The sequence below is a fragment of the Propithecus coquereli genome, unplaced genomic scaffold (genome assembly GCF_000956105.1).
Source record: "Propithecus coquereli isolate 6110/MARCELLA unplaced genomic scaffold, Pcoq_1.0 Scaffold46, whole genome shotgun sequence".
NCBI classification, from domain to species: Eukaryota; Metazoa; Chordata; class Mammalia; order Primates; family Indriidae; genus Propithecus; species Propithecus coquereli.
In genome coordinates this window covers 1560076-1576538 of record NW_012150396.1, presented here as the reverse complement: position 1 = coordinate 1576538, position 16463 = coordinate 1560076, and the positions used below count along the sequence as shown (strand labels likewise).

Below are 16463 nucleotides of genomic sequence, written 5' to 3'. Positions count from 1 at the left end.
TATATTAATATTTATGGAGTACATAGTGATGTTTGAATACATATAATGTATGATGGTCAGATCAGGGTAATTAGAATTTCCATCATCTCAGATATTTATCATTTCTTTGTATTGGAAACATTCAATATTCTCCTATTTGAAACTATATATTATTGTTAATGATAGTCATCCTACAGTGATAGAGAACATTAGAACTTATTTATCCTATCTAGTTGTAGTTTTGTATCTTTAGTAAATCTCTACCCTACTAATCAATTTAAATAAAATTTATTGATCATCTACAATGTGCCAAGCACAGTTCTAGGTACTTAGGATATACATTAGTCAGCTTTTTACTGGGATACTTTTACAAAATATGCAACCCTGAATCCAAATGTGTTACACGAATATTTATATCTTGCTCATGGATCTATGAGCTGTCTGTAGCTCTGCTGGGCTTTGCTGGGTTAGGTTGGGTTTGGATTTAGATGTATGTAGGATTCAGGTCTGCTATTTCCATCTATTGTCATAGGAACATGCCCAAAGAAGCAGCAGCTACCTTGGACATGCTCTTTTCATGGAGGAAAGCCTTTGTTTAAAAGTGGAACACTGTCATTTCTTCTTGCGTTCCATTGACCAGAGCAAGTGCCAAAGCCAAGTTCAACATGAGTGGAGCTGTACTCTTCTCATGGGGAAGGGGTGGGATATATTTGCTGAATAAAAAAAGAAAAAAAAGAAACTCTATAAAAAGCATAGCAATAAACAAAACAAAGCAATATACCTGCACTTGAGGGTGTTTATATTCTTGTGGGGAGATAGGTGATAATAACATAAGAGAATAAAAATATGTAAATGTATGTTAGAAGACAAAATTTTAAAGAAAGTGGTGAGCACAACACTCATTGAAAAGGTGAGCTTTGAGCAAAGACTTAAAGGTAATGATGGATTTAGCTTGAGAATATTTAGAAGAAACTCATTTCAGGCTGCAGGACTAGGCTTTGCTGAAGTCCTAAGCTGAGAGTGTGCCCAGCATGTCAGAAAAAGAACAAGGAGCAAATACAATGGAATATTACTCAATTATAAGAAACGGCAGTTATCTAGCAGCTCTTTTATTTTCCTGGATAGAGCTTGAGCCCATTATCAGAAGTGAGGTATCACAAGATCGGAAGAATGGGCTCCACGTGTACTCGCCATCAAATTGGCACTGACTGATCAACACTATGCTGCTCACACAGTAGTAATATTCTCCAGGGGTTAGAGGGTTGGGCGGGTAAACTCACAAGTAATGGATGCCGTGAGCATTGTAGAGGGGAAGGCCATTCCTCTAATCCTCACTTCAGTGAGGTAAAGTCATAAAATGAAACCAAAATATTTGTACCCTCAAAATAAAATAAAATAAAAAAATAATAACATAAACTTAGAAAGATCTTTATAATCAGGGATCAGATTTGATCTCTTTTTGGATTTAACTCTTTCATTCGAGTGGAACTCATTTAATTGTATAGTGAAAGAAAAGACTTACATGGATTTTTACCCCCCAATATCTAACTTATTGACCCATATATTTTGTGCAATAAGCCTTCATGTCCTTTTTAAACTGAATGCTTTATTTTTACTTGAGCAAAAGAATTTCCTTTTTACTCCCCATGATCCAGTAGTCTATAAACTTTAAATTAAGCATGAGAACCCCTTCTTCAAATAAAATTTTCCTTAAGTGACAAACACACAAAATAGATGCAGATAAAGTTGAGCTGTGCTGGTTGAAGAAAGAAGGCGTCACCTGATGTCATCTCCTAATCTCTTTCTTTATCCCAGCACCTCTGCAGAACTGGGAAGGAAAACATTTCTTAAAGCAAGGCACATTTCACATGCTTTCCTGCTTTTTGTGTTTTTGCTCACACGGATTGCTCTGTCTGGAATGCCCTCCTCGCATCTAGATTGTGCTGGAGTTACACCTCTGCACACCTATGAAGAAATCTCCAGTCCTTGCGTCCACAGTCAGGTCTTCTCTCTCTGAAATCTTAAATATATTCATCTCTCTCCTGGGGATACTTAGTCATTTATACCTTGAAATAAAACTATTGTTGACACATCGAAGCTGGGGTTAGACAGACATGAATTCAGGTACAATCCAGAACGCATTCATATAGAAAAGAACATTTGCCTTATGCATGAAAGCAAAATAAATGTCCTCTACTCACGTGTAAGCTTCAAAATCCCCGTTGTTGATAGCTTCGATTAGTTGTTCAGTGACTTTGATAATCTCCTGCTTTCGTGCTAAAGGTAAAGATACAGAGTTGGGTGAGAAAAAAAGACAAAGGCCATATAAAATGTTATTCTAATAACATTGCTATTTCCCTTAAACAGGGTATTAATATTTAAGCTTCATCCCTTACGGAAGCAAGTGTGGTGATACCTTCTCGACTATCTTGCCGCTCAAAGTGCATAGGCCAGAAGCACCCGTCTCTCTGGGAGCTCTTATGATAGAAACATAGATTCTCAAGTCTCACTCTTGTCCTACAGATTCAGAATATGCATTTTAACATGACTCTCAAGTGACTCCCGGGTACAGTCACATTTGGGAAGCACTGCCGCTGTCTATTTGTCAGAAAACAACAGGCATCCGAAAGGTCGAGGCTATATTTTTAAAATTAGTTTCTACTACTTTAACCAACTTGATTGAATCTGTAAACATATTTCTCTTCACCGTTAACAAATGTAATTAAAAATGATAATCTCAAAAAGTACTGCTCTAGCCATATATGTTTATGTTCAGAGTAAAGATAATATCTTGCATTGGGACGCTCAACTTTATATGATTATTTGCATCTTCTTAGCATTCAGCTCAACTAACCCTACAAAAGAGGAAGCCCACACATGTTCGGCCATCATATTTAGACGTACAGCCTTTTGTAAACTCTGCACATTGGAGAGAAGACATCTGAATCAATACTGTAGATGCAGACAGGTAACAAGGTGGAACAGCTGTCAAACGCAACACCAATCACAATTCGTTTCTATTCCTAGCCCACAACTGCCAAAAATATAAATAGTCAGTTTGGCTCAAATCCCTTCCATTCAGTAAATTTGTTTCTCATTACATCTGCCTCAAGTGTTCTTTCTCTTTTTGGAAAGCCTGTGGTGTCTGTGTCATTCATTTGGCGATTATGCATATGCTACACCTGGACACCTTCTCTAGTTAAACCAATGTATTACTGTTTTACGTTTTTCTTAAACTCTGTACACTGTGTAACATGTCTTTCCCGTTAACTTACAACTTCTCTGAGAACACAGAACATGTCGTTTTTTTGTATCCCTTAAAAAGCTTCGCTCAATGTCTTTTCTAACTGCGGTCCCCAACCCTCTCCCCGACCCCGCTGCACATTAGGAGGCGGCTGCACCCATAGCTGCTCCCTGTTGCTGCATCGCCACCCGAGCCCTGTCCCACGTCAGATCAGTGGGGGCATCCGACCCTCGCAGGAGCGCGAACCCCACTGCAAACTGCATGCGAGGGATCCAGGTTGCCGCTTCCGTGAGAATCCAACACCCGATGCCCCCGACCCCGGACCATGGACAAACTGTCTTCCATGAAGCCAGTCCCTGGTGTCAAAAAGGTTGGGGACTGCTGTTTTATAAAATACGTGCTCAGCCAGGAGTGGTGGCTCACGTCTGTAATCCTAACACTCTGGGAGGCCAAGGCAGGAGGATCACTTGAGCTCAGGAGTTTGAAACCAGCCTGAGCAAGAGTGAGACCCCGTCTCTACTAAAAATAGAGAAATTAGCCCAGCGTGGTGGTGTGTGTGTCTGTGGTCCCAGCTACTCAGGAGGCTGAGGCGGGAGGATCTCTTGAACTTAGGAGTTGGAGGTTGCAGTGAGGTATGATGAGGCCACTGCACTATAGCCAGGTGACAGAGCAAGATCTTGTCTCAAAACAAATAAACAACTCAAAAAGTTTGTAGATTTTACCAATTGAGACTAATCCTTTCTTGATTTCAGAAAGTTTTCTTCCTAAGAAAATCACTGCATGAAATATCTAAAATATTAAATTTTGCTGGATTTTAAGAATATTGTGATACTCCCTTAAAAGAAATAGACTGTCAGAGCACAAAAAGTTACTTCCAATCTACCTTAATGGGGCAGTGAGGCTGCTGTTCATCATGGGAAAAGCTGACCTCTGGGTTTTGTTCTTCATTGATTAAAGGAACCAGTTTGCATATTTTATGAATCTGATCTTCATTAAGCAGATTTTAACCACAAACTTAAATGCTTACATTCACTTTCAAACTCCAGGTTATTCAGGTTATGACATTCTTTATTTAAAAATAAATGTTCTCTAAACCTAATTTTACTTCATCGAGACTGTATGAGACTATCTCATAACAAATACAAATGACAGACTATCTTATAAAATGGGATTAAGTTTGCCCATAAAATGGTTTCAAACAATGTCAAGATCTGTAATATGACAAAATCACCCTATGGGTTAGAATTCACATTTAGTTACATAATTACCTTTCATGTATGTAAAAATAACATGATATGGGATTTCCTAACTTCTAACCACATCTAGAACATTTCTTGCCCTTGCTCATTTGATTGATAAATGTCAATGGTCCACGCAACATCAAAACATACTGACAGAAGCGGTGGTGGGGAGTAATTATGTAACGGGGATGTTGCCAATGACACATTTTAGCTTAATTTAGTTGGGCAATAGGTGATTCATCTGTCTGTGGTCTCAACAGTATGAACATTTGGCAAAAGCTCACGACAGCTGACCTGATTCTGGAACACAAAGGACATCGGTGAGGAACTCAGAAAATGAGATTGCGAAAATGTGGTTACCAAAACTTCCTCCTCATGTGAAATCTTCATTTAAAGCTAACAGATTTTTTAGCATGATAGAGGGCCGATGGGAAAACTACAGTTGAGAAAACATTGTCAATTTTTAAAAACTAACAAAAGGAAGAAAAAAACGTACGTACGATTAGTACCATTTGTGGAGCTTCCTTAGGCTAAGACTTAGTTTCTAGAGTGTGACAAGTTCAGCATCACTTCCTGAAGTTTCTGAACATTTTGTATTCCCTCATAAGCATAATATGGAATTGGAAACATCATGTGTATTAGTATATGGCCGTCTCTTACTCTCTGAACCACTATGGAAATATACATTAGCTCTGCATTCCCCAACCCCAGGGCCATGGACTGGTACCAGTTTGTGGCCTGTTAGGGACTGGGCCGCCCAGCAGGAGGTGAGCGGAGGGCCCGCGAGCAAAGCTTCATCTGTGTTTACAGCCGCTGCCCGTCATTCGCATCACCACATAAGCTCTGCCTCCTGTCAGATCAGCGGCAGCGTTAGATTCTCATAGGAGCGCGGACCCTACTGTAAACTGCGCATGGGAGGGATCTAGGTTGTGGCTTACGTGAGAATCTAATGCCTGATGATCTGAGGTGGAGCTGAGGCAGTGATGCTAGCGCTGGGGAGCGGCTGCAAATACAGATTATCATTAGCTGAGAGGTCTGACTGCACAATAAATGTAATGCACCTGAATCATCCTAAAACCATCCCCCCACCTCTGGTCAGTGGAAAAATTGTCTTGCATGAAACCGGTCCCTGGTGCCAAAAAGGTTGGGGACCGCTGCATTAGCTCTTCAATATTTTGCATGCCACAAGTGGCTTAAGTTTTATCCTGCATAATCAAAGCAACACAAATTGCCTTCTCTTTTAGCTCTCATGCTTAGAAACAATGGTGCTCTAGCTGGCAGGACAGCAAACGGGTATTAGCCAGGATGCTTGTGTGCGGCATCATCAGGAAAGCAACGTGACTCCTTGGCTTGGGAGGGACCCGGAACGCGGGAATCTTTAGAGCGCTTGTTTCCCTGGGGCAAAGGTGCTTGAGTGAGTCACAAGCGGCACATGACAGCTGACTCTTTAAAGGAAAGCAGACGCTGGAAATGAATCATTTGTATATAGTAGTCAGCTTGCGGTTGGAACTGTTGCCACAAGCCCAGCACCTGCCCTAGGGGAAGAGTGAGGGTTTGGTGCTAGCTAGCTCTACTCTCAACAGCAGGGAGGCGAAGGACAGCCACTGTGCCAAGGTGCTTGGATAGGCACATTCTTTGGGGAAGGTCCACTCTCATCTGGCCTTCCCTCTTCCTGAATAACAAGTAATGACCACTTCAAAAGTCAATGTGGGGAGAGCTTGTGATGTGTCACTCATGACACCAAGATAAGAAGAGAGTGTACTAGTAAGGTATTTCCTGAATACCAGAAGCTTCTTCCACTCCATAGCTGGCCATTTAATCACAGGAAGCTGATTGTCCAGTAGGTTTATTTCTTGAATTGAAGGGCTCCAACCTAGACCCACCGGTCACAAAGTCATTTCTGGGGATTTCTAAGTTCGTAGGGAAAACAGAGGAGAGAAAAGCAAGTGGAAGTGTGATATTCCAGACTCTGAGGGCAATTACTTTCCACGCAATTATGCAAAAGAATTGGGAACATTTTCACATTCAAATTCATTTACTTCTGACTCAGTTATTGTTCTAAAGAAGCCTGGAAGAGTAAGATAAGGGGTGAATGGTCCCAGTGTTTGAATACCAAACCCAACCCAAGAACTGAGAGTAATTATGTAATAAAACGACTTAACAGATTTCAACGTTTCCTCAAACATTATCAGATTTGATTATCACAATACCTTGAGATAGGCAGACAGGCACTATCTCTTTGTTTAACAGAGAAGTACAGAAATTACAGGCATTGCTCAGTGTGTGGGGTTTGCTGATTCTCCTGCTACCCACTTGGAACTCTCTTCCTTTCCCTTAACCCTTTTGTTTCTCTCACCGCTTGTCTGATCACGTGTTCTCATTATCATTTGCCATGTTATCCTTCTCTACCCGGAATTTAAATGGTTCAATTCCTTTTAAAGACTCAATGTGAGGTCCTCCTCTCGCCTCACGCTGTATCCCTGTGGTCCTGTCTATACCAGCGTTTTCAATGCCGTCTATATCCCAATGACTGCCAAATCGTGACCTCCTTCCTAGCCCTTTCCTCCAGACTTGTGTGTCAAGACCGATCTTGGAACCTCCACTTGGAAATCTCAAAGGCACCTCAAACCTAGGCTGAACTGGGCGTAAGAAGTTCTGTTAATACCGTTACAACCTAACTGCTCTTCCGTGGATTTCCATCGTGGAGAATGGCAACATCCTCATCAGTCACACGGACCAGAAAGAAGCCTGAGGATCACCTTCGACTCCCTCACCCCAGCCCTCCCACCCAATCTATCAGGTTCTGTTGATTTTGCCTTCCAAATACCTCACTCATCCACTTCCCTTCCTCTCCACCACCACCCTGGGTACGAGCACACATCGTTTCCGGTCCAGGCTCTGAACAGCCTTCCCACCTGGTGTTTCTGTAACCGCATCTGCTCTGCACCATTCTGATCTCTACAGTGCAGCCAGATCTTTCTTTCTTTTGCTTTTTAATGCATATCTCTTCAGATAATCTCCTACCTAAACTCTTTTAAAACCTCATTGTTCTCAGATTAAGTATCTGAAGGGAGACTATAAAACCTTGCATAATCTGTACCCTGCCCATCTCACCAGACCCGTTCAAAGGCTCATCCTCTCCACGCCACCCAGGCTGCCTGGTGCCAGCAATTCAAAGTGGCCGTGCTTCCTTCTGTCCTAGCCCTTCACACATATTGTCCTCTCCCTGGAAAATCGTCCCCTCTTTTTGCTTCTACTTCTTTTATCAGATCTTAACTCAACTATCATTTCTTCATAGAAGCCTTCCCCGACCGTCATGTTAGGTCAGGTCCCTGGGATGTTATAAATTCACACATATCCTACACATGATTTTTAGAAGTACTTAGTACACTTGCATTTACGTATTTATTTGTGTGCATTTGGTTAATCAGTTTTCTCTCCAGGTACCAAACCATTGCAATCCCAGAGTCTGACATAGTACATGGCATATGGGAAATGTTCAATGAAGATGTGAATGAACAGTGGGTCCAGAACAAACCCAATTGGTTTCTGATTCTCAATGCAATTGCCTTTTCAATACATAATACTGCATTATTTGGTGATGGTGTAATAGCCTTTAAAAAATATAAAATTGGTGACTAGAAATAATTGATATATAAGCAGTACGTCTTACTGTTTAGTGACAATGAAAGAAAATATTTTTCTGTTTAATTTGTCTGAAACTCATCACCAAACTCTTTTCTTTTGCTGACTTCCTCATTTTTGGTCATGGAACTACAATGTTACCAGTCTCCCGGCTTCAAACCTTGCGTTTCTTCTGGACTCTACTCTCCCCTATGCGGCCGTATCCAATCATCCGTGCATCATTACTTTTCCTTAGCACTTACCTGATGTTTCCCAGGTACATCCTCAGCTTCTTAACCATTTCATTTGCTCGCCCTTGGCAATCTCATTTGCTTCTCTGGCTTTGACCACATGGTGAAGACGGCCAATTCTCTATCACTGAGATCGGACATCTCCCCGGGCTCCATGCTCCTATTTCTATCTGCATTCTAAACATCTCCAGTTGTCCTGGCATTTCAGACTCAGGGTGCCCCAAATGAACCTCAGCATCTTCCTCACGAAGGCTGCTGCTTCTCTGGTCTTTCTCATCTTGGAGAGCGGCATGGTAATCTACTCAGTTGCCCAAACCAAAAGTCCTGATGCCTCCTTTCCTCATGCGGTTGATACAGTTGCTCATTAGCTCCTGTGCATTCTTTTAAATCTTTCTCAGAGCCATCCCTTCCTCTCCAGGCTCTCTGCCACGGGTCTGATGCGGGCTCTCAGAAATTCCTGACTCTTCCGGCTCCACGGTCTTCTCCCACCCCAGCCTCTCCTGCCGCTCACTGCTGCAGATCATCTGAGACCACGGAGCTGATATTACCCTCTGACCTCTTTAAGGTTTTCAGTGCCCCTCGCCCAGCGTCTACAAGCCAAAGCCCCAAACTTCTTTGTTTTAAAGATCTTCCTACTCTATTTTTCCATTTTCTCTTGTGACACTTTTTGTCCCTCAGAATATAATCTGTAGTCCAGCTACACCAAGGGGCTCACTCTTCCTCAACTAGTCCTGGCTCTTTGATAACTCTGTGCCTTTCCTTCCATTGTTCCTTCTGGCTGGAAACACTTCCTCATCTGCCTGAAAATTTCTTTCAATACCTTGCTAAAATGTCACCTTTTCTGTGCTGCTATTCCTTAGTGCTCCAGACCTGGCTACTTTATCTTACTGTGATCTTACTGCATTATCACAGGATGTTGATGTATCAGACCAGAACCATTTTCTACCTTGAACATCTACTACTGAGTCAATGTCTGTAAATGCATGTTTGTATGAATAAATAGATGCATGGATAGACAACACATATATAATACTGTGTACAATTTAAAACGATATATAAATGTCAAGTATGTAGATGACGATCATGTCTGATAGCAGTCTGGATGTGATTGTGCTAACTGAGAAGATAATCATAGATCCTGGATATTTCAGAGTTGGCAAAATGGCCACAATTTGTGAGGCTTCAGTATTTTAGATGATGGAGTAACAGCAGATTTAATCTTAAATCTAAATCTAGTAAGATAAACTAGATATTTCTAGTGAATGTTTACACTTACTATTTCTTTTCAAGAGAGTTGAGTGCAAAGAAATATCCTAGTTATTTGAGCTTGAGCTTTTCAGTTGTTTAGATTTTGGATGAATCAGTTTATTGCGGTGAAACTATTTGATGATAAACCCTATTCGGGGGTCTAGCTGCTTACGGTGACACTTGGACTAGGGAATGAACTGAATTTACACCTGCAAATTTATCTTCATTTCGGTGTTTGCAGGGTGTCACATGTGGAAATCTTTTGATGAACTGTGTCTAAAGATTACTTATTTGATGATCAAAAGTTGCACACTTAAAATTGTTGTTCACCTTTATTTGGGTGTATCACCTTAGCAATTCTACATGTTTACTCTTTCACAATATGTACAGTTCTATTTAATTTAACTTCTTCTCTCTCCATTTCTCATAGGTAGGTGGGTACTTGGCTGTCAGGGGCTGGAAGGACAGGAGGTGAAGTGACTTGCTCAGGCCACCCAGCACATTCAGAAGCTGTGCCAGGGCCAGAGCTTTATTTGGCTGAGGTTCCTGTCTGCTGTTTAATTCACTGATCCATGTTCCTTTCCGCCCCACCGTGCCTTATTCAATATTTTGAAATCATAAACTTCACTGAACCACCTAAACGCCTTTGAACTTGTTGTGGCAAGGTGAGTGACTACTTAATTACTGGGCCAGAGGTGCAATTAATTATTACACCAATTTCAAACAGCTGGGTGCCCCATGGTTATATTGTCTTTTTCCATGCTGCCATTAACAAAATTAACCCTTGGGAATAGTAATTATTTTAGGCAAATAGACAAATTAGGGTCATTTTCATACTCTTGGTAGTTTTATAGCTAAAGGTGCCTATCAATTCAGCTATGTTTCGTGTTCCCTGTGCAATTAACAGTTTGTTTCTTAGTGACTTCTACTTCACTAGTCTGATGTAATAGTTAACGTTGGAGAGAGTAATTTCCATTATTTTGGCTTTTAAAATAAACCTATCAAAGATTCTAAAGTTGATTGATTTAATAATGTATAATATTTCATCCAAATATAAGACCTGGTAATTGTCAAATTTCTTTTCAAAAATGCTATCAAGAAATTATCCTAAAACTCATTTACCCAAAGTTACCTGTTCAATAACATCAACTATTCAGTCCTTTAATCACTAGAGGCTCTTAAGATATTTTTAAAGTAAAGTATTGAAACCATCTTTAAACTTGGTCTATGACACAGAGTAGTTTCATAGTAAAAGATATTAGTTAACTGGGTAAGAAGTAAAATATTAGTCTTTGCCCTGTTAAATTGCTATTGCCTAAAAATAAATGATTAACAAATATTTAAAATCAGAAAGATCTAGGATTGGGATCATTTAGGATAAGTGCAAATAGGTTTAGATTTGTTTAAGTTTGTAAAGATATCACTGGGTTATAGCATAACATGATCATGTTATTCCTAAAATTACCTTTGATCTCAAGATGAAATAAAATATTTACTATTAAAAAATTAAGGAATGGATAGAGTATTTATACTTTCATAGAAAAATGACTTAAATAAGTGTTTTAGAGTTTAAAGAAACTATGGTTACGTAGAACATTTGCCTACGTGTAAGGATTCGCCCTAGCCACATTTAAGTCATTGGATAATTGTTTTGCCACCCCCAGCTGACGAGCAGAGGCTAGAAATAGCATCTCATTGTGCATGCCAATGAGTATCTTCAGTGTTAAGATGTTCCATGAATCAGATAGGTGCGGTTCCACTTCCAGTTAAGAGTTGAAGACATGGAAGAAAAAGATTTGAAGAAACTGGTCAAAGACTCACATCATCTGCTTGGATTTAAGATTTTTACATTTGCATGATAGGAAAACTTCTAAGAACTCTTAAGGGGTATCTCTTTCTCTCATTGTGGAACAAAGGCGATGCATCTCCTGTCACCGTACTCCTGTATTTTCTTGCTTATTCCTATCTTCGGCAGCTGCAAAAACAGTACCTCGTGCGTTGCAAAGCCTAGCATTATCCGATCCATAGCTTCCAGAATCAATGAAAGAGAATCTGCACGGGCAGATCAGGTCCAGCAAAGTGAGAAGAAGAAAGGACAATTCACAAAACATATAGGAAAATCCAGTCTCCCCTCATGCATTGTTTAAAAGTACGAGAGCATCTCTAATCAATAGTAAATGGGGAACTAGTAAAAAAATTTTTAAAACAAAATAATTGAGGAATATATTTTTTAACTTGGAAAATTATGGAAAAATGATAGATCCTCTTGATAAGTCTATAGTATAATACATTTGTCGATGGCATTCGAGATCCAAAGGCCAGGGCTCAATGTAGTATGTGCCTCTGTGCCAACTTTGATGAGTACCACAGCTGCCTGGGAGGCCAGCCCATTGGATTGAAAGGGCATAGTAGCAGTCAGCCTGCATAAATGTACAAAGGACTGTCACCACTTGCAAGACTTATTTGGTTTGGAAGAAAATCATTTATACCTCCCATTTTCACCACATACACACACACACACACACACACACACACGCACACACTCACATACCACACACATTCACAAAGTGATGTGAATTCCTGCAACTCTTTCAATGCCTCCATGCATTTGACAGACAGCAATGATAAGAATCCTAGGACCAAGGGTCATTTCTGTGACCAGTTACTACCTTTTTTGAAGCTTAATTTGGGAAGATGAAAATGTCATCTCAGACCAGAAGTTCCTAAGTGACTCATAGTCGCAAATGCTTTTCACTAAAATGATACATCACATTGGCATTGTATCACCAGTTTAGCTCTGGGATATTCTAAATTCAGCTTAGAAAATTAACTTAAAAGTGCTTGCTGGAGGCCGGGTGCAGTGGCTCACGCCTGTAATCCTAGCACTCTGGGAGGCCGAGGCGGGCGGACTGTTTGAGCTCAGGAGTTCGAGACCAGCCTGAGCAAGAGCAAGACCCCGTCTCTACTAAAAATAGAAAGAAATTAATCAGACAACTAAAAATATATATAGAAAAAATTAGCCGGGCGTGGTGGCGCATGCCTGTAGTCCCAGCTACTTGGGAGGCTGAGGCAGGAGGATTGCTTGAGCCCAGGAGTTTGAGGTTGCTGTGAGCTAGGCTGACGCCATGGCACTCTAGCCCAGGCAAAAGAGTGAGACTCTGTCTCAAAAAAAAAAAAAAAAAAAGTGCTTGCTGGAATATGGCGGCCAAATTTTACAGACCCAGTAAAGGTATTCTTGGTTTAACCGATATGACTGCAGTAAAAATGAAATTTATGAACCACATATTTCAGAACCAACTATATATTACTCTTATTCTCATTTACTCTAAAATGTATTATAAATGTAAATGACCATAAATTATCAAATCATTATAAAATGTAACTTATAGATTACTTGATGAGTAATTAACATCCCCACACTTAGAAAATTCGTGTCCACATTATGGTAATTGAGATTAAGACAATAGTGAGAATATTCCATAGAAAACAACCTGGAGATAACATGGAGATATTGAATGGGAAGTTCCAGGGAGGAAGACTACTGAGAAAGTCTGCGAAGGTTCTCTCTAGCACTTGCATAGGCAGATTATAACCACACAGCACTTACAAGAAGTGAGGTCTAATTTAAATAAGCCCGAGGAAATTCTTCAAGAACTTAACAACACTGCTCCTGTTAGGAAATTCTAGTACAGATTCTAAAGATATCGACTCAGGTACAGATGTTTACACACTTATCCCAAACAAATGTATTTTTGTTTGTCTCACCCTCAGTAACAGGTAAGTACCACATTTCATTTATATTAACTTTTTATATATTAAAATGGCCTTAGTAAGTTCCTTCTTAGGCTACTCTTCTCTTTACTTGTAAAGGTTATCAATGAAGAGCTTCTATTGCTTGAAGAAAGATGTAAATACACAATCTCATATGTTCACACTGTTGCTATACTGGTCAAAATACCTCTTTAAAAAAATCACAGCATTTTCTTGGAACGAAGCTATCTTTTTTAGCTTAGAGACCACTAACCTTTTCAGAGGTATTTCTCTACCATTCAGGAATATCTTTATGGTTTTGTTCAGCTTAACTTTGTATAATGTGATATAATATTTGATTAGAATACAATAATTCTGCATAAAATGGGCAAGGTACAGAGTAAAAATACTCTACTTAAAATATAACACACACTGCCCCCAACATGTTCTTTTCCCCAATTGAAAACATTTCTTAGTTCACATTGTAAACAAATGACATTCTGAAGTAGAATTTCTTTCTTTTTAAATTTCAAAACACATAATGGCAATGAGTTTTTGTCTATTACCCCAACTTTCCCTGAAATCCAAAATTCTCTCCGTAACATCTGCCATCTGTGTTTTGCTAGACAGACATGCTGTAAATAACCCATGTAGTGATGTTAATAAAGAAACCAATGATCCTGCATAGAGTCATTTCAAAAACAAACAAATAACAGGTCTTTCACATTTAATTTGTTAACTTCTATGAAGATGGTTCGTTTCCTTTGAGGAAACATGGAACTGGGTAATCACAATCTCTGTACAATATACATTGCGGTTCTTGAGACATTTTGCTTAAGAAGTATTTGAATAATGTTGTATAGATATGCTCCTTTTAAAATCTGTATTTTACTTTTGTGGAAAACCATCAGTCTACATACTTTTCTTTCACTCTCAACAGTGGTAATCAAGACAACCAAAAGTGAGCCAATTTTTCAAAACACTTGAAGATATTCAAGGGTAAAATAGTCAGTTTAAACAAGGGAAGACTTTGAGTCATTACTTAAAATATGTTATGTTTAATTAAAAACAAAATGTCTCAACTCAAAATTTTAAGAGTTTGGCCTCAGCCTTATCTCCACCCACTGCCAAGTACAATGACCCCTTACCTGTCCTCCACCCCACTGTCCCTTGCTATCCTCTGTGCTTTTGAGGAGTGTTAAATTATGGAAGCCCCTCAGGCTTCCATGTCCCTGTCCCCCAGGACCTCTTATTTGTACTAAAGTTCCCTGTTCTCACAAAAAAAAAAATTTAAGAGTTTAAAACAAAATTAATGTAAAAACCTTGTAATTAATTCATTAATTTATTGAGTGCTTATGATGATACCATGAAGGCAAAAAGTAGTGAATTAAAATAATTTAATTGTTTAAAATTCATGATGAATTAAAAGAATACTGTCTCCCTAATAAAAACTTTTAAAAAAACATTAACTTCCATTTTGAAGCAAAAATGAACTTGTTTTCTTTACTTGGGAACTTCCATGCTTATTTAAGTACGTGGCTGGCTGGATGTGGGTCTTAACATTTGTGGATGTTCATCCACTTATCTATAATAAATGGTTGAGGAAATAGAAATAATGATGCTTTAAAAAACACATACACAGGTCCCTTTGGATTTAGGAATCCTTTTAAGAGTGAATCTGTGACTGGATCACCTGCTTATATGAAAGAATGATCAGGAATAATATAATTTCACTGAGTATCAAGGGCCAGGAATTTTATCAGGCATTTCATAAATAGTATCTCTACTCAGCATGAGCATGCTGTATTAGTGTTATTAGTGCTAGGTTGAACCATATGGAATTATCATTTTTGTAGGTAAAAAATGGTTAGGTCTTAACATACTATTATCCCTGCTGTACATATGATTCAGAGCGGTTTACATGAGCAGTCAGATTGCACATCCAGTGAAGAGCTGAGCTGTGATTCAAACCTAGGATGTCTGACACCTAAGTACCTGTTCCATCCAAATAGGAAAGAAGATCCTATGACTTACTGCTATGGTTTGAATGTGTGTGTCCCTCCAAATTCATATGTTGGAACTTAATCCCCAAGCCGATGGTATGTAAGAGGTGAAGCCTTAGAGAGGTTATTAGGTCACGAGGGCTTTGCCTTGAGGGAACCTGCTAGTCCCTTCCATCCCTTCTGCCGAGTGAGGACACGGCAGAGAGTAAGCCTTCACCAGACACCAAATCTGCTCGCACTAGATCTTGGATTTCCCAGCTTCCAGAACGATGAGAAATAGATTTCCATTATTTATAAATTATCCAGTCTCTCACCTATCAAAGAGATACTGAACTCTCTCAAAGTAGATGAGTTTTCTAGAAACTCAATTTTCACAAGAAAATCACAAAAAAAGAAACTAAGTGGTTCCTCCTTTAATCTTTTCTCACCTCAAAACTATTCTTAGGAAAGCTCAATGATTCAGTCTTAATATATTACAGAACTTTGGAAAGGAAAACTCACAGCACAGATATGGGCAGAAAATGTGTGCCACTAAATCTGTCTAAGACATGCATTACATTGTTACCTATGGCCAAAAACACTTCAAGTAGAAGAATTTTAAGCGTGGATCCACAACACCTTTATGTTTTCCTTTTACCCACCTTTGCTTCCCAATACTGTATCTACATCATAGCCAATGCTGTTAAATTGATTGCTTGAATAAACATTCGAAAGCTTGGAAATGTTAGGAAAGCTCCTTGTTGAGTTTCCCTTTCTGGACTGTACACACTACGGTAGTTTACTCAAGTGCTATCGATCATAATTCAGTCTCTATTGGTTTATGCTGGAACACAGCCCCCATAGTCTATTTAGAATCAATCCATTTGCAACTCTCTTAACCATTTGTTTGTCTCTTTGCTTGGAACATTATCATGCAGAATCATCTTTGTTGTTTCTAGATTTGTTTCACGAGCACAAGAAATGTGGTTAGGGTCTAGTTAGTATACCATACATCATAGGGGTCCACAAAACATTTATTGTACTAAGCTTAATTTTTTTAACTACTTTAGACTTAATTTCTCCTGAGCAAGTCAAAGGTATTATAGCAGAACTCTACAGCGGAAAAAAAAAGGAGGGCCATTTC

General features: G+C 39.4%; 1 protein-coding gene across 1 annotated transcript in view; it reads right to left on the bottom strand.

Annotated features, from left to right (window-relative positions):
• Positions 1-16463, bottom strand: part of CAMK2D (calcium/calmodulin-dependent protein kinase II delta) — a 274275-nt gene that overhangs the window by 9827 nt on the left and 247985 nt on the right. The window contains exon 16 of the mRNA XM_012655072.1: positions 2181-2256. Within this exon, the coding sequence (XP_012510526.1) occupies positions 2181-2256 (76 nt within the window). The remainder of the gene's footprint in view (positions 1-2180; positions 2257-16463) is intronic.